The sequence below is a fragment of the Panthera tigris genome, chromosome C2, assembly GCF_018350195.1.
Source record: "Panthera tigris isolate Pti1 chromosome C2, P.tigris_Pti1_mat1.1, whole genome shotgun sequence".
Taxonomy (NCBI): domain Eukaryota; kingdom Metazoa; phylum Chordata; class Mammalia; order Carnivora; family Felidae; genus Panthera; species Panthera tigris.
Genome location: NC_056668.1, coordinates 70,659,611 through 70,685,811, shown reverse-complemented (window position 1 = coordinate 70,685,811; position 26,201 = coordinate 70,659,611). Strand labels below are relative to the sequence as shown.

Genomic DNA, 26,201 nt, shown 5'->3' with positions numbered 1-26,201 from the left:
AAACTAACAAACACAGGGACAGTGCTGTTAGCTAAATGACAGACTTGATTCAGATTTCACTGGTTTTTCCACTAAGCTCTAATACTTTGGAATGTAGCACACAAGAGGCTATTTCTAGGGATCTGTCCTGCTCTTGAGATTTATTGTCTCCAGGTTCCTCAGTTACAGTTTCCTTGCCCTTTAATAAATAGTACAAATAGTTAAGCTCTATAGATGTAATTAATTAAGAGACATGAACTTCATACATTTGTTATTCAGTTATGCTTTTAAAACAATTGTGTTAAACCAACTAAGCATGGTACTCTTAAAAACTACTATATTTAATGACATGAGACATAGATACATTTAAAGAAATAACAACTTGGTACTATTTGATTTTTTTTTTCATTAACCATAATCCTTATAGTTCCTGTCATCATATCTGGTATCCAACCTTCAAGAAGAAAAACATGACTTTTTTCTATCACTTTCTTAATAAGCTGTCAGAACCCCAGGATTAGCCCCTGACTAAACTCCAATGTTTCTCTTGAACTTAAGCCCTTTGTCCTAACAGCTTTCATCACAGTGACTCTCTCTTTACCTGGCCGCCATTCCTCTCTCTTAGTTACCTTGAGTTGAGGCGGTCACAGCACCACTTGTCCGGTGGGCGGCCTTCTCCCTCAGCTCTTGTACATGTTGCAGAGTGGAAGAGAAAGAGTCCAGCGCCGTAGAGCATTAGCTGGAGTCAGTTCCCATGATTGTTTTTCCCCTTTGATTAAGTAGATTGTAATTCTACTAGTTATTTTTCACTGTTTTCTTTTGTGGCTTTTTTTTTTTTTTTCAAACCCGAGTTACAAAAAGAACCGAAGTTTACATTTTTGGTAGTTAGCAAGAACCTGTTTTTGTTCCTGTGGACAAATGAAAGCAGATTTTTCATTTTTATATCATATTGTTTTCTAGACTCATCATCTCTTTTAGAACAAACCATTTTTAAACATAGTAAGAGAGCATCAATAAGGTTTCTAAGCAAATAGTGTGCATTTTCTCCATATTAATAAGCAGGTCCTAATATTCGTATACACACAGTAACGGTCAGTGCTTTCTTCTGTCTTTGAAGATGTTCCTACCTAATCATCACATTACACAAGCATGCCCAGGACCTGCCCCAATGCCATAACACATGTCTTAGAATAAAAGAATGTGGTGTGGGTTAGTGCAGGGAATGGGAACCCGAGAGAGGATAAGAGTAACTGAAAAGAGGCACTGCATACCCAGAGAGAAGAGCACTGGAAACATCCCCAAACAGCAAGACAGGTTCGAGACTTGGCCTACATCAGACCTGTTAAAGGTGCTGTTTAGCACTTTTACAGTCATTGTACCTGTCCTCTGGGCTTTAGAGAACCACCCTGTGTCTCAGATTTCAAGTCATACGCTCAGATTCTTTCAGAATGTACCTGCCAACAGTCAGCAAAATATAGTCTGCCTTAAAGTGTACATTTAATTCAGCATTTGCCAACCAATGGGTAACAGTATTTATTGTGGGCCAGCCTGTCCCTGTTCCTGCTATGCTGTTTGAAGGCAGGAGACAGAAAAAATACAAATTTAAAAGACTAGGTATTTTTCCAGGGTGGTTAGACTGAGGTTCTTGACACATCCTTCCTCCCTCTCAGTCTCCCCACCCGAAAGAGGAAGTGGACAATCCCGGAGGCCACCTCTTCCTCTCTGCTTCTGCCTTCCACCCCAGTGTCGACCACCATCACTACCACCACTACCACTTTGAGATGGGTTCCTGTTACGATGCTGCTTCTGTTTAAAAATTAGTCATTTGCTTAAAACAGAGTGAAGGAAAATGAATAAATACAGAAACTCATAGGTTTAAACTAACCTCAGGTCCCTCTGCCCCAGGAGGAAAGAAGAAACCTGTACCTCTTCCTCTTCCTTTGTCCTCCCCTATGTCTGGGCATTCTGATCTTTACCTAAATACCCCCACGTCTGTTTGACTTGTAATGTCACTTTTGAAAATGTATAACATAAAACTTAATATTGCAAATATTTGCCAGATTTTATGTCCAGAGAATATGTATAAAGGTGAACAATTTCCCTTCTCAATATAACTTTTGAAGTGTTTATGAGTTGTGAATGAAACTCTAAAGAATAAGGTGACTCTTGAAAACCTCTGATAAGGCTCGGCATGTGGGTATTCTCTTTATTATTATACTTTTATTAAGTATGTTACATTCAGAAAACTATAATGGGTGATAAAAATGTCTATTTGAGTCCAGTATCTTATGTCCTAGAATTACTATATGTTATGTGTTAAAGAATATTTTCCTGTTCTCCAGTCCAATTGTGTTTTTATTTACTTAATTTCTTCACCTATGAGCTGGAGGGTCTGGCCCCTTACCACTCTAGATTCATTTTTTATATACTAGTAACTTGGACTTGGTGAAGATGAAAGGAATATTGATGTGATTTTGAGAGGAATACCAAATCAGTCAGTACACCTGGCTTCCAGGTAGTAAGTTTCCAAGTTTCCCTGATTATTAGGCTCTCCTTATTCTTTGACCCTCCTCGATTTACCTGGCTTTCTCTGAACACTTACCTCTCCTCAGCCCACGTGCAGGTTTGGTCCTGCTTTCTGGCCCATTCTTTTTTTGTTAATAGGGAAAAATGAGTCTGGATAGAGGTTGCCTGGCATAGACCTCACTCACCATTTGTAGGCCTCACATCACCCAGTTCTGTTCAGTTTCCTGAGTGTTCGTACTGGTCACCAACAAGCCAGTTTTATTCTGCTGTTTAGTAGTGAAAGCAAGCTCAGCACAAAGAGGGGTGTTTGTGGTTTTGTTTTTTAGCATTTTATTTTCATTCTTCAAAATAAAAAATGTTACTAGGATGTGTTTCTGTGAGTATGACTGAGATGATCATATTGAATTCTATACTGAAATCTGTATTTCTGAACCACTGACTTTGTTTTTCTGTTTTCCTTTCCTGCTCACACTTTGGACAGGACAATCTTTGTTCCCCTTCTGACATCCTTCAGCTAAACCTCAGCGTTAAAAGAACTGTTGAAACACTACTTTCTCTTGGGGCACATTCAGAAGAATCCAGTTTTGTCTCTCTGTCTATCCAGCTTTTGGGTTTTGTGGCATTTTATTGTACTTTAATGTTAACTCTCTGTCTGCTTTATTACGGGATCTTCCCCCTCTAGCTGAAAGATTGCACTCCAGTGATTTTCCACCTCATTCCTGTGTTTGGTAAAGGAGGTTTGTTTCTTGTTACCAAGTATTTACATACGTGTTTTTTTTTTTTTTTTCTGGCTATCAAACAGCCAACCAGTAAAGCAGATAAATCCTGTCCCCCTATGTCCAGATGAACAGTCCATCACATTAGTAAGCATTGATGATTGCTAACAGAGCAAAACACCAGCGTTTTTTCTTCTGGTGATTTGTCATTTTCCTGGCCTGTGTCCTTTTTCCTCTTATCACAAGTGCTGAGGTGCCTCTGATACAATCCTGCACCTGCTCTTAGAATAAGACTTAGGATATAATATGACGTAATAAAATTCCGAAGTGGCCATTTTTCCAACGTCTTCAACAACGGCTCATAAAGAAAATAGTTGCACCCTCTCCAGTTGAGGAGGCAGCTGGTCACTAAGATCTCTGCATTGAGCTGTGCCCGAAAATCCTGCGGTATCCTGTATTGTGAGGCACAGGTCCATGTAACCATTTGCTGTCTGCACATCTGGAAGCACTGACCATTTAGTCTTAGTAATTTTAATTTGATCAGAATGTGCAGTCCAAAAATCAGGTAGGTTCCTTAGATCGCTATTCTGAGCCCAGTGTGTACATTTAAAATAGTCCACAACAAGCAGATGGTCTGGAGCTGACCTTTCAGGAGTAGGCACCTGTCCAGATTTACTGTGTTTGTTATCAATGAACTAGCTTCACCTCTAGAACCCTATTTATAATTTAAAATAGAAATGTATGTAATTTACAGTATACTTGAATCATCTTAATAGGTGAACTTGTACTGAATTAGGCTGTTCAGGAGGTTGTATCTGAACAGTAAGAACAGGTAAAGTATCAGGCAGCGGTCTCTGCTTTGTACCCAAGGCAGTGAGTTTTATCGTCTTCAGGATGTCCTAAATATGTAAGCTGCTGGCCTTAATGCTTGAAACTACTTCATGATTGCATTCAGATTCTAGTTCTCATAAATAGGGTTTCTGAACATTCAGGAATCTACTGAACTCAAATATGAAGGGGAATTGCAGGAAACATAACAAACACCTTGTTGTAGAAGTCAGCCTGAGGGTGTGATTGCTTTGGTTTTCTTACATATTAAATGGGACAGTTCTTTAACACATTAAAAAACTGTTTACTATTAATGCTGAAATATTGGCCTGACTACTGTGTTGAAAACCAGTTTTATATAGTAGTGGTGCCTTCCAGAGTTTGGAAGGCTTGCTTTGTTCTATTTTTAAGATGTCTCGGAGTCAAAGACCATTCGGTTTTGTGGAGTTTTGTCCCTTTAGAAGATAAAACACGTGGTCTTGCAGGGGGTTAGTTGTACATTCTCTTCAGAGCACACAGCGTTCCCTCCAAGCTGGCTGGCAGGTAAATGCACATCTGGAAAGCATAAGCCTCTGAGGCAATGTCTAAACCGCAGGCAGCAGTGTGGGGCACTATGGAGAAGGGATCAGGGAATTGGCCTCAGAGAAATTATGCTTCCCCAAGAGCAAAACACCCTGCAGGTTCATTTTAGAATAGTTCATCTGTATTGGCAGTGGTACTCAAAGTATTTATACAGAGTTGTTAGTTTTATAAGGTCAAAAGATTGCAGTTACCTTGTTTTATCAGGATAAGTATTAAAGTTTTAAGCGCAAGTACCAATAACTGTTCAAAATAAATGTTATATTTTTTATCGCAACTAATTTTGTGAAACTTCCTAATAATACAGTAAGTGCCATTGAAAAGTCCAGTTATCTTTTTTAATAAATATGTGTAGTCTCCTTTTTAGTGGGACCAGAATTCTACCTTCTGTCTTTTGTGAGAGCAGTGTCTGTTTTTCTGAATATTTAATCTTAAAAGAAACACCAATGATAGGTGTTATCCTTAAACCCTGCCTTTTTCTCTCTCAAGAAAGGCTTAACCAAACGTTACTGAGGCAAACACAGTAGAAGTTTTTAACTTCCTTAAGCAAACATATAAACACTTTTCAAATATATGGTGATTGAGATATTCCTGACTAAACTCACATCATAGATCTCCAGCATAATTTAATCCATTAAATACCAGGATATGAAATACTTCCATTTCTTCTATAACAAGCTGGTGGGCATCCTCCCTGCAAGCAGTCTGGCTTCTGGCAGGAAACTATCTTGTGTTCCTTTGGTGTATGATTTCCAGAGCACTTTCTCCTACAGTGTCCTATCTGTCAGGCCTGAGCCATCTGGTAACTTGGAACTGCTTTTCCATTTTCTCCAACCTCATTTTACTGATCTGCATTGATCTTTTATGTATCAGGAATGAAGGATGTTGCTTTTACTCCATAGTATTTTGTTATCCTCTGTTGTATGTAGAAGTGTATGTAACTTGTCCTTATTCCAGTTTTCAAAATGGTCCGTTTGTACTTTTAGTTGTTTTAATAAAGTGATGGTGTCAGGTACCATCTCTGTGTAACTCCTGTTAACAGAGGCCAGTTTCCCAGACTGACTCTTCATATCTCAGTTGACTATTATGAGGGAGAGAAGAGATGCTTATTTTTTCTTTTTAGTTTGTTGATGTTCATCCTGTTTTCTCTTTTGTTTGTTTTTATGTTACGTCGTTCCATTTCAGGAGCAATTATGTTTGCCTCTCCACATTTTAGAAGAGAAAGGTTTGAGCCAGGTTGCGGTGACGGTCCAGGCTCTCCTGGCACTTGCCCCCCCCAAGCAGCAGCACCCGTCATCTGCTGTGTAAGGACCCCCAGCACCTGGGCGTTGGCCTGGCCAAACCGGAGCAGGACGCGATTGCTGCTGCCAGCCGTCTGCTTAAACAAAGCTCTTAAGTGTTCTTAAAAAGGACTGTTTCCATGATTCCTAACAGGAATATTTTGCTTCATGCCTCCATTTTAGGGGAGGTTATATCCGTTTCCATTGAACTGTTTAGGAAGACACGGTTGGTTTTCACAAATGAAACTTAATTCTGTCATTACTGAGAACGCAACACTGAAGCCTAAACTGGCTGTGCTTTTCCTAGAGAGTAGGCTTGTCTCACATACCAGAAAGAAATCTCCTCAAAAGGCTATTTCGCTCCCCTGAAAGCACAGACATGCTATTATCTTTACCTGTTTCCTGTTTCTGGAGTCCTCTGGTTTCCAAAACTGGTTGTTCATTAGAATCTCCTGGAGCATTTGTTAAAATGCAGAGTCTCATTTGGTAGGTCTAAAGCGAGGCCTGGGTATCTGCATTTTCAACAGATGTGGTAGAGACCACTGTCTCAAGGTAGATATTTGTATGATGTGGGGAGTAATGACTCCACTCTGTCAGCCACATTTAAAATCAAAAGCTATATATTAAGATTATTTGGACTGTCTGTGCAAGGCAAGACAAAAATAACAGAACTGGGTTTTTTGGACAAAATACTTATGTCCAGGCAGAACAAATATAATGTAGAAGGCCTAGATTTTTATGTAGTAAAACCATTTCAGAGAGTTAAGTTGTATATAAGGCCAGAGTCATAGGCCACCCCCCTACACAGGCTGGCCACCACCACTTAAAGCTTGGTTCTGTGTGACATCCTGCTATTCTCCACACTTTATAAACAGCACTCTCCACACAGGTTCCAAATCCTTAGGCTGGTAACAGGCACTACTCACCATTTGCATTGAGCCCTCCCATCCTCTTCCCCCCTTGCTGCTCCCGGGATACCTGGACCTGCACACACCTTCCACCCACAGCAGAATACACTTCCGGCTCCCTGACTAATGGAAGATTATGAAAACAAAGCAAAGGAAATAAAGGAAAAACCAAGTTTCTTAATTTCTTTCAGGTAACAGCTGGTTTCCGTGGCTGAATCAAGCCAGTTTCCGTGGCTGAATCAAGCCACTTGTGGCATCTTAAAAGCAGCGTGCTGTGTATCTAGTTCATCTAACTCTACCACTTGTGCCTTCTTTACTCAATCATGGGCCAAGTGAAAGGGCCCAAGATCTCATGTAACAAAGCTGGGAGCCTTTGTTCAGGTTTAAGCCACTAGGGTCTTTCTTACCCTGTATTTTGAACCCCTTTTAGTTGTCAGCATATCTTTTGGTATTCACTGCCTTTATAAACCAGGTAAATAGACTTAGTGAAGATACTAGTTATCCGGGGTTGTGAATTGTTCTGGATTTACTTTACCAATGCATGCATTTGAGCAAAATGTTCTCTATCACGTGATGCAGCATCCCAAAAGTAAAATCATGGAGTATCTGGTCAAAATAATGTTTTCTCCCTGTTCTCACAGGGAAACAAATTCAGCAGAACATTACCACTTTGTCCAAGTTTAATATTAAAGAACATAAAGCATCTGAGCTCAAAACCCAGTCCTTCACTGTTCTTACAGAACAAAAGTAAAATGTCTTTTAAGTGTTTAGAGCCAGACCCCATTATATTTACAGTTCCAAACATACCCACCAATTGGGACTTGTTTAGAATTTGTGTGCATTTTTAAACTATAGGTATTTCTCCTTCTAGTCAACATTAAACCTCAGTACAATCTCTGAATAATAGAAGTCATTTGAAACTCAGCAAAGAACAGGACTGTTTTGTCACCTACTATGCAAGAATAACCCCAGAAGACATACATAATACAACATTTGGGACATTTACAACTAATTATCCCATATGAATAAATGGAAATTTCCACTTATTTCACATTTCACACATAATGTGAAACCTTATTAATGTATTCTTATCAAACTAATTCAAATTTATATTTGAATTGCTAGAAAAAAATTGTGTACAGTTTTGGTTGATAATGAAAGAAAAATATCAAGCATATTGAATTTCTCTCCTTTGTCAAGATGCAGAAACATTTCATGATGGTTTTGTTGAAAAATTTTTGTATTCAGTGTTTTGTATGTACTTAAAAAAAACTGGAAAGAAAATTTCACATTTAGCCTTGCTAGACTGCAGTGTAAGATGAAGACGATGTTGTAACAGTTCCACCTGACCATTTGTGAGCTTCCTGCTGAAGCGGTGACCAGCCCAGTGCTTGAAGTGTGAACAGAGAAAAGGCTAAAGTGCCCACCCAGCAGGGCCCCTGCCAGCTACGGACATCGTAAGTCAGCCAGGTCTCTGGAAATAAATAACTTATGGGCGGAGGGGCCTTTGTATTTAGCTAGAACAGAGTAGGGGGCTTCTTAGCAGGTCACTTTCTTTAATAGCTTTTTAAAATACAGCCTTACAGCTAATCGAGGAGTCTGATTTCTCTTACTTGCTACAGCTCAGCAGTGACTAATGATGTGTGACTGTGCTGACGAGTATGATGAATTTTTAACAACTAAGCGCTTAAAATGGTTATAGAAATGAAGGAAAACATGGATATTTAGAACCCTTTTTATATAAGTATTGCAGTGAAATGGTTTACAGCAGATTTCATTTTATTTCTGAAAATGTTGTAAACATGTAATTAGTGAAAGATTTTGTAAAACATTGTCCTATATTTGTGTGTCTGTAAATATAATGCATAAGTTCTAAGTATAAATATGTCAATATCATGTATGTTATTTTAAATTGCCTGTATGCCACCTTACACGTTGACATTAAAATAAAAGCCAACACTTCAATAGCGTGAAATAAAGGCTGATTTGAAAATGTTCATACCTAAAGCATGATTTCCTTGGCTAAAATGAAAGGGTATTTAATTCCCCAACGGAACATCAGTAGAAACTGGGTCCTCATAACAGGCCCTTGAGATCAGTTTGTTTGTTTGTTTGTTTGTTTTACTCTAAGGAAGTACAGATATCAGTATTTCCCTATATTTGGAATCACATATAAGGCTTAATTCATGAAATACATGTGATATTTGGACACTTTTCTCTCATAAATTACCAACTATGCTGTAGGGAAAGCTTTAGCACCCCAAGACATTCTGTTTGGATTATCCTTACTGTTTTAGTCTTAATATCCTGCAAGGTGAAAATTGTTGAGGAAGCAAAGCAGGCATAGACCCTGGTGTCTCATGATCGAAAATCTCTCCAAGCTAGACTTCCAGCAGGCCTGTGTCCCCCACCTTTACTCTGTGTGGGTTGTACACCCTAACATCTCGTATCTGTTTATTCTAATTCATTATTTATCTTTTTAATTTATAATTTATATCCCTACCTATTTCCCAGAAAAGGAGCTGAAGCAGCTTATAGTAAGATACATATTCCATGCCGCCGCCACCCCAACAAAAACACTAAAGTGATAACAAATCTAAAAGGCAGAAAGGAACCAACCTGTGGAACTTCACTGTGTCTATATTATGCTAGACACTTTATAAGCATCGTCTTGGAATTCTGACTGAACACTTTTGCTCATAAAGAGTTTTTTCACTGTAGACAAATGATAGAATCAGGAACATTACAGAAATTACTGAAGTTTTAATGCATCACAATAACTAAGCCCTTGACTTTTTTCTAGTAAGAAAGAGCAAAAAGAATCTTCATAAGCCTCCTAGAAATACTTCCCACCAAAAGTTTCTCAAAAGAAGCCCTAAGTCAACAGTATAGTCCTAATTCAGGGTTTGCAAACTAATACAACAGGCAAAGTGAAAACACCAGGCAGCACCTGGAAATGTCCAAATAAGAAACAACCTGTAGATGAGTTCTCTGCGCTGGTAAAATGTTTTCAAGTCCACCTTCCCAGCTCCAGAATACCAGAGGAAAAGGCAAGAGAATGTCACTTTTTCTTGCCTCTCCGCTTGTTCTTGTCTTTGCCTTTGCCTTTGGAATCCTTGATATCATCTTTGTCCTTCTTAGGCATTTTGAAACCACCAAGTTCCCTCCGTACCATAGTGCCTCGCCACCAGGCCTGGAGCTAGAAGAGAAAGGGGGAGTGAGTACAAATTATAGCTTGCCTGATAAGCTGCCTCCTTTCTGCAGAAGGGAGTTGTTTTTTCCTAAAGTTACTTCTGTCTGAAGAACGGTGTCTGTCTGAAACATGGAAGCGGCCATGCCTGCTGTACCTACAGCAATGCTGCCCTGCGGTGCAGGACCCAGAGCTTAAGCCACAGAATCTAAAGTTCTCAAGGACTAAAAATAAAGAAAAGGAATCTGTCAGTTCTGGCTTTCTACCTGTAAGACGCTCTTGAGTTCCAAGTGATCCTGTTCTATCTTCTTCCTGGTCTTCTCCTTTTCTATCCGATCTTCAATGATGACCTGTTCAAACTCCCTTATCTATAAAAGTAGACATTAATCGTAGGTTATAAGACTGTCTTGGCAAGGTGTGGCCCAGCCAGCCCTGCACTTTTAATATAAAATTTGAACATAAAGCTTGCCAAATCTAAAGATAAACCAAAGAAAAAAAAGTTTACTGGATTCCTAAATGGTAAATACTCGTATATTAACTTTACAATTGTCCCCCCCCCGGTTTTTTCAGTTTGAATAATTCAAATTTGCATAGTCTTGCATAAAAATGAAATACTAACTTGATGTGTGATTAGTGACCGCAAAATAATGTAATTTTTTTAGCTCCTAGAATGTACACATACAAATAGCAGCAGCCACCTTGTAAAAGAGAAATTTGGGAAATTTTACATTTATTCAATGATGAAACCGTAATCAGAGCTTTTTTAAAAATCATAATTTACAGATTATCTTCAGAGACCATAAAATAGAAATGATAAATTAGTATCTATCTCAAGAGGTTGTTGTGAGCATTAAATAGGTTATAAATGTGAAATACTAGTAAAGTGCCTGGGACAGAGCAAGCACCATGTAAGTGTTAGCTGCTGCCATCACTGTCCCCATCATCGATGTTGTTACCATCATCATCACAGGATAGCCTCTCAGTGAATTACAGGCACACCTCCACTTTGTCACCAGAAACAGCAGTACCCACCTACTATAGCTCAGCTACCACCCACTCCTTGGTGCTCAGTCTTACACTATCGAGACTGTTTCCTTACCATTTTTGCAAGGTCTTGAAGGTGTGCTAAGTCACTGGCCTTAGCAGATTTGAGAGCATTTAGTTCATTCTGTTTCATTTCTGTGTCCTTATCAAATTTCTCCATCCAGAACTCTAGCTTCTCCTCAAGTTTCTGTTTGGAAAGAACATTAAAACATGGCTCCCACCAGGCACAAAACCTTATATACTGTATGAAATCATTTATATAAGGTTCAAGAACAGGCAAAACTTTTCTCTCGTGATAAAAGTCAGAATCGTGGCTCCTTCTAGGGGTGGCTTGCTTTATTTGATTGGGAAGGGGGCACGAGGGAAATTTCTGGAATGTTGTAAATGTGCTATCTGGGTGGTGGTGGTTCCAGGAGTTTATATATGTAAATGTTCATCAAACTATATGCTTAATATTTGTATATTTAATATGATTACTCAATTTAAAAACAGGGGGAAGAGGCCCTTCCAGGTGTCTGGATGAGGAAAATTGGAAAGGAATAAAAGATAGGTAGAAAATTCTGAAGGATAAGGGATGGCATCAGACATCTCTTTGATTAATAACAGTAAATACCAGTTGGGAAGGGTACAATGTCTTCAGATTCCTAAAAACTAATCAATGTGAATCTAAGATTCTATAACCTAGCCAACCTTGCATTCAAATGTGACAGAAAGAACATAACTGGTCTTTCTAAAAGAGTTGCTCAAGAGTATATTTTAGCCAAGTAAAATGAAAGAGATAGTATGTGGGAGGAACAATAAAATGTATATTTAAGCTACATAATATACTTTTTAAAATTAAATCATAATCTGTAACTAAAATCCCAAATTAGGCAGTGTAGTCTCATGGAAGGAGCACAGACAGGTTCTGAAGGCAGACTGCCTAGGTTCAGCTCCCAACTCTGGCACTCAAATAAGTTAAATTCTCTAAAGCTTCACTTCTCTCATTTGTAGAAAGGAAACATATAAGGAATGATTTCACCATGGGACATAGAAGAGGAAAAGAAGAGGTAAGTGAAAGCTTTGCTTTAATAAAGACAAGAAGATACAGATATTAACTAGACTTAAGAAGAAGAGTAAAATATAAATATGTATGTTCAAATGCTAAGGGTTACCACTCCAAGCACAGAATGTGTAACTTCCAAACCCCTAGGTCACATACTTGAAGTACCTCAAGAAGGAGACTTTAGGTGGTACACTTACATGGGACTTTTAAAAAATATGATTCAACTAATCATTCTGATTAAGTTAAAGAGAACATACCAGTTTGATGCAGTCATGTCTTTAACATCTTTCTAACTCTTGTTAACACATTTGTTGAAGTTTATTTTGAGAGAGAGAGAGAGGGAGAGAGACAGGGAGGGGCAGAGAGAGGGAGAGAGAGAATCCCAACCAGGCTCCGCACTGTCAGCACAGAGCCTGACTGGGGCTCTAACTCGAACCATGAGATTGTGACCTGAGCCAAAATTAAGAATTGGAGCCTAACTGACTGAGCCACCCAGGTGCCCCATTTTTTTTCTAAGTTTTTTGTTTTGTTTTGTTTTGTTTTTTGAGAGAGAGTGAGTGTGGAGGGCAGAAAGGAAATCCCAAGCAGGCTCAACTCTGCCAGCCACAGCCTGACCCAGGGCTTGATCTTATGAACCGTGAGATCATGACCTGTGCTGATACCAAGAGTTCGACGCTTAACTGACTGAGCCACCCAGATGCCCCTTTTTCTTTTTTTTAACAAAAAGAGAAGAGTCTCCAGGCAGGCAAGAAAAACTGGCTAAAATGTAGTCACATCATTTGGTATTTATTGTACTTCTATTTATTTTGATTTCTACTTATGACAAATGGTACTGGTTTTTCTTTCATAGTAATAATATAAAAATCTTAATTGAAAATAAATTGATATAGTTGTTTAGGTGAGTAATTATGTACAAAACAGTACAATTCAGGTGGTATGCAGATATTATAAAACTGAAAATGGTGTGCAAATAACAAGTTTGCACTAGAGAGCAAGAAATTGAACATTAAAAATGCCATGATTCCAACAAAAGGAAAGAAACAACGAAAGCTTGAAAAGCAGGGAACAGAGGATGGAAACAGTAAGTAGAAACAAATGAAAAACTACAATAAAAACAAATTGAGGTAAATTTCCCTATCAAAATAGGAGATTTTTAAAAATCAATCTATGAAGTATTTATAAAAACCACAGCTAAAACTATATAATCAAAGCAAAAAGAATGCAGGTTTGGCAGTTAATATCTGGCAAAACAGAACTCAAGCCAAAAATATTAAATAAGAGAAAAACATTTTATACTGAGAAAAACACGCTCTATTATTATATTACTGTTATGAAGTTTTATACTCATGCCATTTTGGAATATATAAAGCAAACATTATTAGAAATATAAGAAATTGACAGGTCCACAATGATCTTGGGAGACTGTCACACTTCTCTGAAATTAATAGCCCAAGTAAGTCAAAATAAGTAATAATATGAAGAATTTGACAGACTGTTAGACATTTATACAAAACTTGTACCTAACAGAGAATACACATTCTTTTCAAATACCCATGGAATATTCGTGTAACTTGAGCACATATTAAGCCTAAATAAGGGCTCAACAGATTCCAGCAGGCACGAATCTTACGTTTTACATTCTGAGACCACAACGGAAGACAGTAGGAGTGTAGACCTCAAAGTGTTGCCGTAAGCAATAGAAAGACAGCCTAGGGGCACCTGGGTGGCTCAGTCAGTTAAGCAACCAACTTGATTTCTACTCTTGCTTTTGGCTCAGGTCATGATCTCAGGGTCATGAGATCAAGCCCCCCATAGGGCTCTCCGCTGACAGTGCAGAGCCTGCTTAGGATTCTCTCTCTCGCCCTTTCTCTGCCCCTCCCCCACGCTCTCTCTCTCAAAATAAACTTTAAAAAATGTGTTAACAAGGGTTAGAAAGATGTTAAAGACATGACTGCATCAAACTGCTATGTTCTGCCTGCTTGGGATTCTCCCCCTGCCCAGCCCCTCTGCCACTCATGCATGCTCTCTCTCAAAGTGAACTTTAGAAAAAAAAAAAAGAAATACACTTTTAAATAACTCATGGGTTAAGGAAATAACAAATTATAATGCCTATAATTTATTTAAAGGCGTGAAAAAGGTAAGGTGGATTAATGGAGGAAGGATGTATAGATCTGTGATGAAGCAAGAAAAAATGTTAATGGTAGAATCTACCACTACTGGGTGGTCACTGTAGAATTCTTTTAACTCTGTGTATGTTTGGAAATACTAATAATAAAATGTTGGGGAGAAATAAATAAATTAGAAATTATTTAGAAGGGAAGGGGCACACGGGTGGCTCAATTAGGTGAGTATCCAACTCTTGATTTCGGCTCAGGTCATGATCTCTTGGGGTCTGTGAGATCGAGCCCTGCATTGGCCTTTGTGCTGACAGCATGGAGCCTACTTGGGACTCTCTCTATACCTTTATCCCTGCTCCTGCCCCACTCGTGCTCATGCACATTCTATTTCTCTCTCTCTCAAAATAAATAAACACTTAAAAAAATTATTTGGAAAAAAATGACAACGTAAGCATTATGTATCAAAACCTGTATACTTCAGCCAAACAGTAGTCAGAAAATATGTTGGGTTACATGCGTATAGTAGAAAATAATAAAATTTGAAAATAGGTGAATTGAGCTTTTAAGAAACTAGACAAAGATTAGCAACATAAGCTCGAAAGAAGTATAAGAAAATAATTACTGAAAATTAAAGCAAAAACCAATGTGAAAGGGAAAAGATTTGCTCAATAAAGCCAAAAGATAGTTTTTGTGAAGACCAATAAAATGGTCAAAAGTTTGACAAATCTCAGCAAGAAAAAGGGAGAAAAGATACAATTTTTAAAAATAAAGATGAAAATGATAACTATAGAAATAAAGGAAAATTTTAAATTGTAAGAGACTTTGGAGCATATTTTTATACTAATAAATTTGAAATGAATGTTTAGATAAATCATTTCTAGGAAGGCATAAGTTACCAAAAATGACTCAAAAAGAGACTCTTTACGTGAAAACATCAATAATCATTTAAAAAATTTAAAAAGTAGCCAAACTTCTCCCCTTGAAGATGATACCCAGACAAGACTGTCTACGACTAAAGTTTACCAAAGTTTGAAGGAACAGATAATAATCTATTTGCTTTATTTATATTTTTAGGTTTCAGAGCATAAAAAGATAGAAAGCTTCCCAACTCAAGCTGCTAAACTAGCATAACTGATAGCAACATAAAGAACACCAAAAAATAAATCCAAAGGTCAACCTTGTTTATGGAATATATAAATACAAAATAAAAATCTACAAATCAATCTAGCAGTCTGGTAAAAGAATAATATATTAAGAACAAGTAGGGTTTAACCCAAGAACTTATTTATTTTTTAAAAGAAATTTTTTATGTTATTTTTGAGAGAGAGAGAGAGTGTGTGTGTGTGTGTGTGTGTGTGTGTGTGTGTCTGTGTGTGAACAGAGGAAGAGGCAGAGAGAGAGGGAGACACAATCTGAAGCAGGCTCCAGGCTCCAAGCTGTCAGCACAGAGCCCAACGGGGCTCAAACTCATGAACTGCAAGATCATGACCTGAGCAAAAGTTGGATGTTTAACTGACTGAGCCACCCAGGTGCCCCTATCCCAAGAATTTAAAAATGACTCAACATCAATAAATCTATTAATATATTTTACTTTATTAAAAAATTAAAAGCCCGTATCATCTCAATGGATGAAAAAAATCCATCTCATAAAACTTGAATACTCATTCTAGATTAAAAAAAAAAACAAACTCAGCAAGACCCAAAGGAAACTTCCTTAACTTGATAAACATTTATCTACCATAAGCCTACAGGATACACTTCATACAATCCCCATTCATGCCAGTTATCAATTTATTGCCTCTCAACTCTAAAATGCATCCTTCACCAGCCAGTTTTGTCAACCTGGATGCTTGCTGTAAACAGTTCTTTTTTGCCAGCTGGCATAATGCTAAATTTTGTCAGTAGAGGTCGCTGGAGGGACATGAGGGAGGGAGCTGCTCCTTGATTCCACTGTGCTTCATCGTTTGTTCCTGGGGCAGGGCTGGCAGTAGCATGTGTGTGGGACACTTATGCCACTTGTTCACCAACAAGTTTTGTTGGTACAACAGGAGGATTCTTGCTTACCAATCAGTTCACAGTTCCTGCTTGCCAGCTTTATCCCACTAGCTATGATCCTGCTCTGACCCCAGGCAACAAAGCAAACATCTCTGTTTATTTCTTCCTTGGATACTGTCCTTCAGCCCTAAGATGTTCTTTAGAGTTCTCTTTTATCCTTTCTTTGTAGCCAGTCCCTTATTACCAGTTAATGATTCTTTTGTTAAGTGTTCCCTGCTGAAATTACTGCTGTGGTTTCTGTCACCTAACTGAACCATGTTACAAAATTGGTACCAAAAATAGTTTCTCTCCCACCTTCTCATTCATACGTCTTACTAAGGCATCCAAAGTCCTTGCCAATTCCTGTTCATCAGATACAATCAACATAACACAGTGGACAACTACAGTGCTTTATAGAAAGTCAAAGCAAGCAGTATCTCTGCAGACCACATTATAGCAGAGAACAGGAGAACTGACATGGCCCTGATGTGATCCTGTGAGGGTGTACTGTTGGCCCTGCCAGGTAAAAGCAAATTACTTCCGGAGGTTTTTTCACACTGGTTTAGAGGCAAAGGCTTTGTTCAAGTTAAGGTTAATAGGTGCCTACCAAATGCCAGTGGCCTTCGAAGAAGTTCTTCAGTCAAGATACTACATCTGCAGGGGGCGCCTGGGTGGCGCAGTCGGTTAAGCGTCCGACTTCAGCCAGGTCACGATCTTGCGGTCTGTGAGTTCGAGCCCCGCGTCAGGCTCTGGGCTGATGGCTCGGAGCCTGGAGCCTGTTTCAGATTCTGTGTCTCCCTCTCTCTCTGCCCCTCCCCCGTTCATGCTCTGTCTCTCTCTGTCCCAAAAATAAATAAAAAACGTTGAAAAAAAAAATTAAAAAAAAAAAAAAGATACTACATCTGCAAGTGTAGCTGCAATTGGAGTCATCACCTGATTACACTTAAAGCAGTTCACAGTCATTATCCAAGATCATGCAGCTCTACAGGCTACACAGCTGAGTTAAATAGGAATGTGATAAGCATCACTACCTCTGCTTCTTTCAAGTCTTCTTTTGTTGGCACTGATTTCTGCAGTTGCGGCAGGGGCACAGCATTTGCTTATGATTTACTATGTTGGCAGAGAGGGGAAGTTCCAGAGACTTCTACTTGGCCCTTACTACCATAATGGCCCTTACTTCATGGGTCAGAGAGCCAATGTGGAAATTCTGTCTGTTGCCAAGTATGTCTACTCCAATTATACGTTCAGTAACTGGGGAAATAACCACAGAGTGGATCCACAGAACAAGTGGGCCCAGAGTCCATCAGACTTAAGACTCCATCTATCACCTGAGCACTATAATCCCTCATTTTGAGTAGGGACCATTTGAGTGCTGTTTTGGGTTCTCAGGAGTTAATATCAGTTCAAAGCCAATGCTCAGTAATCTGAAAAAATATGGATATTTTCTTTTTTCCAGTGCATAGTAACTCTAACAAATAGCCACAGTTCCCTTTGAGTAAGTAGGCTTAGAGGAAGATTCGCAGTCTATGCCTGCAGTAATGCTGCAGAGTTCATCCTCAGGGGGACCTGTCCCCTTCAATTAAGGGGCTTTGGTCTTTGAATTGACTTATATCTGGAAATCAGAGGAAAAACCATGACTCTTCATTGTGGTGGTTCAAATCAGGGTTTTGGCTACTAGACTTGGACTTTCTTCTGTTATATACATCAAGTAATTCTTTATCAGGCTACTCACCAATTTTGCTCTTAGGGATACCATGATTAATTAGCCATTGCTAAATATCCCTATGGGCAAAGGCATTCTGATTTCCAGTATATCCTTGCTACCCTTCATGGTAAATGTGTTCACATGTCTTTAGCAGGGAAGTGCTGTCACATGTCCTCTGGCACTCCAGGGCCCCATCATCCCCACTGAAACCAGAGAAGCCACTTCAATGATGACATCACCCGTGATCTTACCTGGCCTACACAGGAAAGCAACCAAAGACCTTTCTGAGGACATAGGTGCTCCCCTCACTAATGTATTTCTCAATGCCTTCGTATAGGAGTGTCTTCTAGGAAGAAATGTCTCACAGAAACTTGTTACAGGTATAGATAGGTGTTCAGTGACAGATTTGTAGACCACACAAATTCACTCTGATATTCCTATTTCTCCTCCAAATCATAGCAGGGAAGCTCCAGCATCTCCACCTCATTAAATGTGGGCCATTGTTGGATCCAAGTTTAAAGCAACTGTTAAAAGTCACCTCCAGCTTCACAAGCTATCACACTGAATCCACAATCTCTAGTAGGTATATCCATATCAAGGAACATGACTCAATCTAGCATTATATTCTACCCTCCTTGGTCTAACACCCTTAGAATCCATTCCCAAACATGTCTCGAGGTTTCTGCCAATATATATTAGCAAAGTCTCGTAATTTGTTAGGTGTATAAGCCATTTCCTTCTGAATTATAGTTATCCGAGTTACCTGTATCCATGGAACTTGCTGAGATTTGACTCTAGTTATGGATCCTGGGACAATAGGAGTGATTTGTGCTGGGTCTTGAGAGTGAGCATCTGCCTCAGATGAAGTTATTACCACAGCATTTTCAGGGAAAGTAAAACTAATCTCCTCAGACCCTGGAGGGCATACTACTTCCACTGGTAAGGCAGGCTGGTTATTTGGGGGTTCAAGATTATCAATTACATCTGAATTCATCCAGATATTCCCATTCCAAGTTTTGGGGCCCCATTATTTCCCAACGAATGCCCTAACTTGCACATGAGAAATGTGGCATGCCCATGAACTCGTGCAATACTGACTGAAATACCATTAAAACCAAGAATAGAAAAACAGTGCCCATTATCACTACTACTAATCAACATTACACTTGACACTCTAGCTATACAATAAGCCACAAAATGGAAACTGACATATATTTGACTGCAGTCAAAAAGATTTCTACCTAGAAAATCTAAACAAATCAACTGAAAAACCATTAAAACTAATATGAGAGGACATAATGAATCTACAGCAATATGCAAAAATGAATAGCCCTTCCATACACCATGCATTTAGAGATATATAAGAATGTTTACCATTGTTATAATAGCAAAACTTGGAAACAACCTGGATGTCCGCAGTCAGAAGAATGGTTAACTAAATTTTGATATGTCCCTCTATGGGATATTATATAACAGTTGTACTTCTATAGGAAACATTAAAACAAAGTAAATTTTTTTTTAATTTTTTTTTTAACGTTTATTTATTTTTGAGACAGAGAGAGACAGAGCATGAACAGGGGAGGGGCAGAGAGAGAGGGAGACACAGAATCTGAAACAGGCTCCAGGCTCTGAGCTGTCAGCACAGAGCCCAACGCGGGACTCGAACCCACGGACCGCGAGATCATGACCTGAGCTGAAGTCGGATGCCCAACCGACCGAGCCACCCAGGCGCCCCAAGACAAAGTAAATTTAAAAAAACAAAAAAACAAAAAAACAGAATCTTGAGTAATATATATACTATGATATCATTTATGTCACAAATATAAATAAATAGAAGGATAAATACTAAAAACATGTAAGTATTTAGGTACATACACAAGTATGTATATGAAGGAAAAAGATGTGGAAGAAATCTTGGAATGAGGAGTGATTAAGAGAGCTTTCACTTTTTAAAATCTATGTTTCAAATTTTATTTACTTTTTTAAATATTTATTTATTTAGAGAGCGTGAGCAGGGGAGGGGCAGTGAGGATCCCAAGCAGTCTCTGTGCTATCAGCTCAGAGCCTGACACAGGGCTTGAACCCACAACCTGTAGCATCATGACCTGAACCGAAATCAAGAGTTGGACACAACCAACTGAGCCACCCAGGTGACCCTGTGCTGTTTCAAATTTTAATTGAAAAGTATTTATATATTACTTGTGTTATTGGGCTGAATATCTAGGAAACACTGACTTCATCCATCCATTATCCATCTATCCACCAACTCATCTGATTATTAAACACGTGCTAGCTATGCATCTAAGAGTTGAACAGGTAACATGACACATAATCTTTTTTGTTTTGTTTTGTTTTTTGAGAGAGAAAGAGAAAAAGGGGGGAGAGAGAGATCCATATTCTTTTTTTTTTTTTTTTTTTTTTTTTGAGAGAGAGAGAGAGAGAGACAGAGAAAGGGGAAAAGAGAGAAGATCCAAAGCAGGCTCCACACTGTCAGCACACAGCCCAAAGTGGGGCTCGAACCCACAAACTGGGAGACCATGACCTGAGCCGAAATCAAGAATCAGACACTCAACTGACTGAGCCACCCAAGTGCCACCATGGTACATAATCTTAAATTGCTGGGGTATAAAACCCTGTTCCTAAGAGCCTACCAATTTTTTTTTTTTTCAGTAAAGTCCTGTGAGATAGAATCTATAAATTCTATTCTTTCACCACAAATTTGGAACTGTTTACTTAAAATCCATTAGCTTTCTCAAAGGCAGACTGAATCTTTTTTCCTTATTCATCCAACAGAGATATTTTGAAAAACTCCACTCACCTTAGTTGATTATTAGTATTATAATTAATTAAAACCATTTCAGTCACATATAATTCACACAAGAAGAAATAAGATGAATAAGTAAATATATGAAAAAATGGTCAATTCTATTAGCAAAAGGAAGCAAAATAAGACAACTCATTAAATTAGCACTTTAAAAATATGTAAAATGTCTAGTGTGGTTGAGGATACCTTGAAATTAGTGTCAGCAATTCACATTAGTGATGGTAGTGTAGATTAGAACGTATTAGCAATATTTATCAAGAGTCACAAAATACCAGTCTCTGCACATAGATCAGTGGAACATAATAGAAAACCCGGAATTGGACCCATAGCTATATGGTCAACTAATCTTCAACAAAGCAGGAAAGAATACCAAATGGCAAAAAGACAGTCTCTTCAACAATTGGTGTTGGGAAAACTGGACTTTCTTACACCATATACAAAAATAAGTTCAAAATGGATGAAAGACCTAAATGTGAGACAGGAAGCCATCAAAATCCTAGAGGAGAACACAGGCAGCAATCTCTTTGACCTCACCTGTAGCATATTCTTATTAGACACATCTCTGGAAGCTAGGGAAACAAAAGCACGAAAGCAAAAATGAACTACTGGGACCTCATCAAGATAAAAAGGTTCTGCACAGAGAAGGAAACAATCAGCAAAACTAAAAGGCAACAATGGGAGAAGATACTTGCAAAGGACATATCTGATAAAGGAGTAGTATCCAAAATCTATAAAGAACTTATCAAACTTAACACCCAAAAAACAAATAATCTAGTTAAGAAATGGGCAGAAGATATGAATAGACATTTTCCCAAAGAAGATATCCAGATGGCTAACACATTAAAAGATGCTCCAAATCACCCAACATCAGGGAAATACAAATCAAAACCACAATGAGATACTACCTCACACCTGTCAGAATGGTTAAAATTAACAACACAGGAAACAACATTTGTTGGAGAGGATGTGGAGAAAGGGGAACCCTCTTATACAATTGGTGGAAAGGCAAACTGGTGTTTTCTACTCTGGAAAACAGTATGGATGTTTCTCAAAATGTTAAAAATAGAACTACCCTATGACCCAGCAATTACACTACTAGGTATTTACCCAAAGGATACAAAAATACTTATTTGAAGGGGCACATGCACCCCCAATGTTTTTAGTAGCATTATCAACAACAGCCAAATTACGGAAAGTGATGAATGGATAAAGAAGATGTGGTATGTATACATTGGAATAATATCCAGATATCAAAAAGAATGAAATCTTGCCATTTGGAATGATGTGGATGGAGCTAGAGTGTGTTATGCTAAGTGAAATAAGTCATTCAGAGAAAGGCAAATACCATATGATTTCACTTCTATGGAATTTAAGAAACAAAACATATGAACATAGGGGAAGGGGAAAAAAGAGAGAGGGAAGAAAACATAAAAGACCCAGACTTAAGGTTGCTGGAGGAGAGGTGGGCAGGGGATAGGCTAAATGGGTGATGGGCATTAAGGAGGGCACTTGTTGTGGTGAGCACTAGGTGTTGTATACAAGTGAAGAATTACTACTAAATTCTATTCCTGAAGCCAGTATTACACCACATGTTAACTAACTAGAATTTAAATAAAAACTTTAAAAGAATAAAATAAAACAAGAGGCAAAAAACAAAAAAACAAAACAAAATACTAGTCTCTCTGACATAATACTCTCATACTTGAGATTCACCTTTAGTAAATAATTGCAATGAAAGAAAACAGTTATTTGGGCAAAGCTTTCATTACTGCATTATATATAATAATGAAACCTTGGAAATAATATAAATATCCCAAATGAAGGGTAATAAGTAAACTATGGAATGACCATTCAGTAGAACATTATAAAACTATTTTAAATTATTTTATGGAGATAATGTAATAACATGAAAAAATGAGTGAAAAAGCGATTGACGATTAAAAAAAAAATCTTCCCATTGCCATGTAGTATTCCATTGTGTATATAAACCACAGTTTCTTTATCCATTCATCAGTTGATGGACATTTAGGCTCTTTCCATGATTTGGCAATTGTTGAAAGTGCTGGGATGAGCACTGGGTGTTGTATGGAAACCAAGTTGACAATAAATTTCATATTAAAGAAAAAAATCTTCCCTCAACTAAGAGTATGTTATTTTTATAATTTTAAAAATCAGTAAATTTTATTTTAAAATTATGACTATGAGGAATCTAGGAGCAAATTTTATAATGCTAAATGATAAAGGCAGAAGATAAAATATTTAACCTGTACTCAAATTACAGCTTTATAAAATATTCATTCATATGGATAACTGTGAGACAAGACATGGGCTACAATTCATTCACTAGGCTGGTAGAATTATGGTTGATTTTTTACTCCTTAAAAAATTTCTTTCCGGGGTGCCTGGGTGGCTCAGTCGGTTAAGTAAGCCTCAGGCTCAGGTCACGGTCTCGCGGTTCATGAGTTCGAGCCCTGCATCAGGCTCTGTGCTGACAGTTCAGAGCCTGGAGCCTGCTTCGGATTCTGTGTCTCCCTGTCTCTCTGCCCCTCCCCTTCTCACACTCTGTCTCTCTCTGTCTCTCTTTCTCAAAAATAAACATTTAAATTTTTTTTCTTTCCTTAAAAATATTTTTTTTGCCACCCTTGATTTTTTTGTAAGTGGAACACAAATAAATCAGAGGACAGAAAACTTTTGGTGACCTACTTGCTGCTCCTTTCTAAGGAACATTTCAATTTCCATATGAATCCGATTCTCTTCTTCGGTTTTCAACCTTAGTTTCTGTGAAAATAAACCAATATCAGGAATTCTTGCCAGTAGGGTTTGGAATGAGAAGTTCTCAAGATTAGAGTTGTAGCTGTGACAGTATGTCAGGTTTTCTTTACCAACTGGAGTCCCAAGAATCCTACCACATCACTCTGGGGCAGCAAATCAGTTCCCTTTAACCCAATTTGTGTTCATGGATGGTGCTGAGCCATGTGTTGGGCATTATGCTGAACACATGCCAGTGTCCAGGACATAAGAACCATAATCCAGTTGCCTGGAAAGTGATGTCATTTAAGGAGAGAAAAATGTTTCAAGGGCACAGTGTTCTTAGGCCTAAAAAAGGAAATTCCAGAGTGCAAGAAGTCTGCAGTCAGAGTCATATACCACACCCATCGAGGAAGTTTTCAAATAAGTGAGGGACCAGAGAAAGCAGTCCTCCTGAACATGGATGACACTACTAATGTTTGCTCCTTCTCACCTACCTATTGTTCTTTTAGTCATTTAGTCTTCCTTTTCTAATGAGTGTCTACCCCTTGTTTGTTTCTCCTGGTATTTTTCCAGTGGGATTTCCCATCTCTAAAATTTAGGTTTGAATGAATCTCAGCACGCTTGATTTTATATTTCTTTCTCCTTTTTTTTAAGTTTATTTATTTTGAGAGAGAGAGCATGTGTGTGTGTGCAGAAGTTGGGGAGGGGCAGAGAGAGAATCCCAAGCAGGCTCCATCCTCTGTGTCAGGCTTAATCTCACAAGAGCCGAAATCAAAGGTCATGAAAGCTTAACCAACTGAGCTACCTCTTGATTTTATATATATGTTTTAATGTTTATTTATTTTTGAGAGAGAGTGAGAGAGAGTGTGTGGGAGCAGGGGAGGGTCAGAGAGAGAGAGGGAGACAGAGGATCTGAAGTTGACAGCGTAGAGCCCCATGTTGGGCTTGAACTCACAAACTGAGATCGTGACCTGAGAGGAAGTCAGACGCTTAACCAATTGAGCCATTCAGGAGCCCCGATTTTATATTTCTTAATGGGGGATAAAAGGTACTTGTTGGGTAAAGAAGGCAGCAGCAAAAACTCACAATAAGTATCTTGTTTTGGGGCACTTCATTCTGTTTTTATTTTTAATCTCAAATGTGAGAGCTGCAGGAAAGATAGAGCAAAGATCAACAGAGGAGCCCTTCCTCCTCTGTTAGGTGAAGCAGTATGAGGAGTGACAGCCCAAATGCCACCTACCGTGTTCATTCTTAATGTAGCAGTGATTACCTCTATCTCTTCCAGCAAGAGCTCCTCTGTTCTGTTACATTTCTTCTGGGTCTGGGAGATCTGCAGCTCAGTGTTTCTCTTCATATAGCGATTCTCCAGGTTGGTTTTTGCCTTCATCTCTTGCAACTGGTCCTTGAGGTGAGCAATATATTCATTCCGACTCTGTAGAGGTAAGACCAGGCTTCTAAATTAAAATATATTCTACTTCCGTTCAGTTCAGCCAGTGGCTAAAGCCTACCTTCTGTATTTATAAATCAACAAGGAACTGGATCCATTTTTCTGCCATCTCACTACAGGAAAGTTAGCCAATAATCAGGGATAGTATAAATGAAAATGAAAGATAAGTTAGCACCAGGACTGTGAGATTCTTTCCTAAGTACACTATTTGGTATATATCTTTGGGTATATATCTTTGTATCTACAAAGATTTCCCATTACTATCTCATTGTGGGAGAAAGAGCACTGGTCTAAATGATCAAAAGAACTGTCTTCCCATGCAAGCCCTCAACAGCTATGGTAACCTTGCCAAGTCAGTTAAACTCTCTAAGTCTTACCTTCTATAACATAAAAGCATTAACATCTGCCTTGCCTGGTATATCTTAGCAAGTGATTATAAGAAATTGAATGGAGGATATATGAAAATTCTTTGCAGGTCACAAAGTGCTTGGCAATTTTAAGGTTTCAATATTCATTAAAAAAATATTCAGGGGCACCTGGGTGGCTCAGTCAGTTGAGAGTCCAACTCTTTTTTAAAATTCTTTTCGTGTTTATTTTTGAGAGAGAGCGAGTGACACACAAGCAGGGGAGGAGCAGAGAAAGAGGGAGACACAGATTCTGGAGCAGGCTCCAGGCTCTGAGCTGTCAGCACAGAGCCTAACACAGGGCTCAAACCTACAAACCGTGAGATCATGACCTGAACCAAAGTTGGACACTTAACCAACTGAGCCACCTGGGTGCCCCAAGGGTCCAACTCTTGATTACAGCTCAAATCATGATCTCAGAATTGTAGGATCAAGCCCCGTGTCAGGCTCTGCACTGGGCATGGAGCCTGCTTAAGATTCTCTCTCCCTCTGCCCCTTTCCCCGACTCATGTGCTCTCTCTCTCTTTAAAATAAATTTTTTTAAAAAATTCATTCAGTATCATACTAAGTTAAACAGTGGAGATCTAATAGACATGGTCCTTGCCCTCATAGACTTTACCATCTAGTGATAGAGATGTGATTAAAAACAAACTTTTTGGGTGTGCCTGGGTGGCTCAGTCAGTTAAGCATCTGACTTTGGCTCAGGTCATGATCTCATGGTTCATGAGTTTGAGCCCTGCATCAGGCTCTGCACTGACAGTGCTGAGCCTGCTTTGGATCCTCTGTCCCCCTCACTCTCTGCCCCTCTCAGCTTGTGTTTTCTC

The 26,201-nt window shown here is 38.6% G+C and overlaps 2 protein-coding genes across 12 annotated transcripts in view; one reads left to right on the top strand and one right to left on the bottom strand.

The window, feature by feature from the left end:
* The window catches only part of LRCH3 (leucine rich repeats and calponin homology domain containing 3), a 119,762-nt gene extending 110,972 nt beyond the window's left edge, over positions 1 to 8,790 (top strand). For 6 of the 9 annotated variants that reach the window (XM_042957146.1, XM_042957144.1, XM_042957143.1 and 3 more), the window contains one exon: positions 2,987 to 5,906. In XM_042957146.1, coding sequence (XP_042813080.1) covers positions 2,987 to 3,187 — 201 coding nt within the window. In that variant the 3' untranslated portion in view covers positions 3,188 to 5,906. Of the gene's footprint in view, positions 1 to 1,649 lie in introns of all 9 variants that reach the window. The other 3 variants (XM_042957145.1, XM_007090926.3, XM_042957141.1) reach the window with 2 other exon arrangements.
* A 769-nt stretch (positions 8,791 to 9,559) lies between these two features.
* IQCG (IQ motif containing G) overlaps positions 9,560 to 26,201 on the bottom strand; it is a 53,840-nt gene continuing 37,198 nt past the window's right edge. For all 3 annotated transcript variants that reach the window (XM_042957150.1, XM_042957148.1, XM_042957149.1), the window contains exons 7-11: positions 24,797 to 24,958; positions 23,479 to 23,553; positions 11,106 to 11,237; positions 10,273 to 10,374; positions 9,560 to 10,015 (exon numbers count right to left, since the gene is read on the bottom strand). In XM_042957150.1, coding sequence (XP_042813084.1) covers positions 9,878 to 10,015; positions 10,273 to 10,374; positions 11,106 to 11,237; positions 23,479 to 23,553; positions 24,797 to 24,958 — 609 coding nt within the window. In that variant the 3' untranslated portion in view covers positions 9,560 to 9,877. The remainder of the gene's footprint in view (positions 10,016 to 10,272; positions 10,375 to 11,105; positions 11,238 to 23,478; positions 23,554 to 24,796; positions 24,959 to 26,201) is intronic.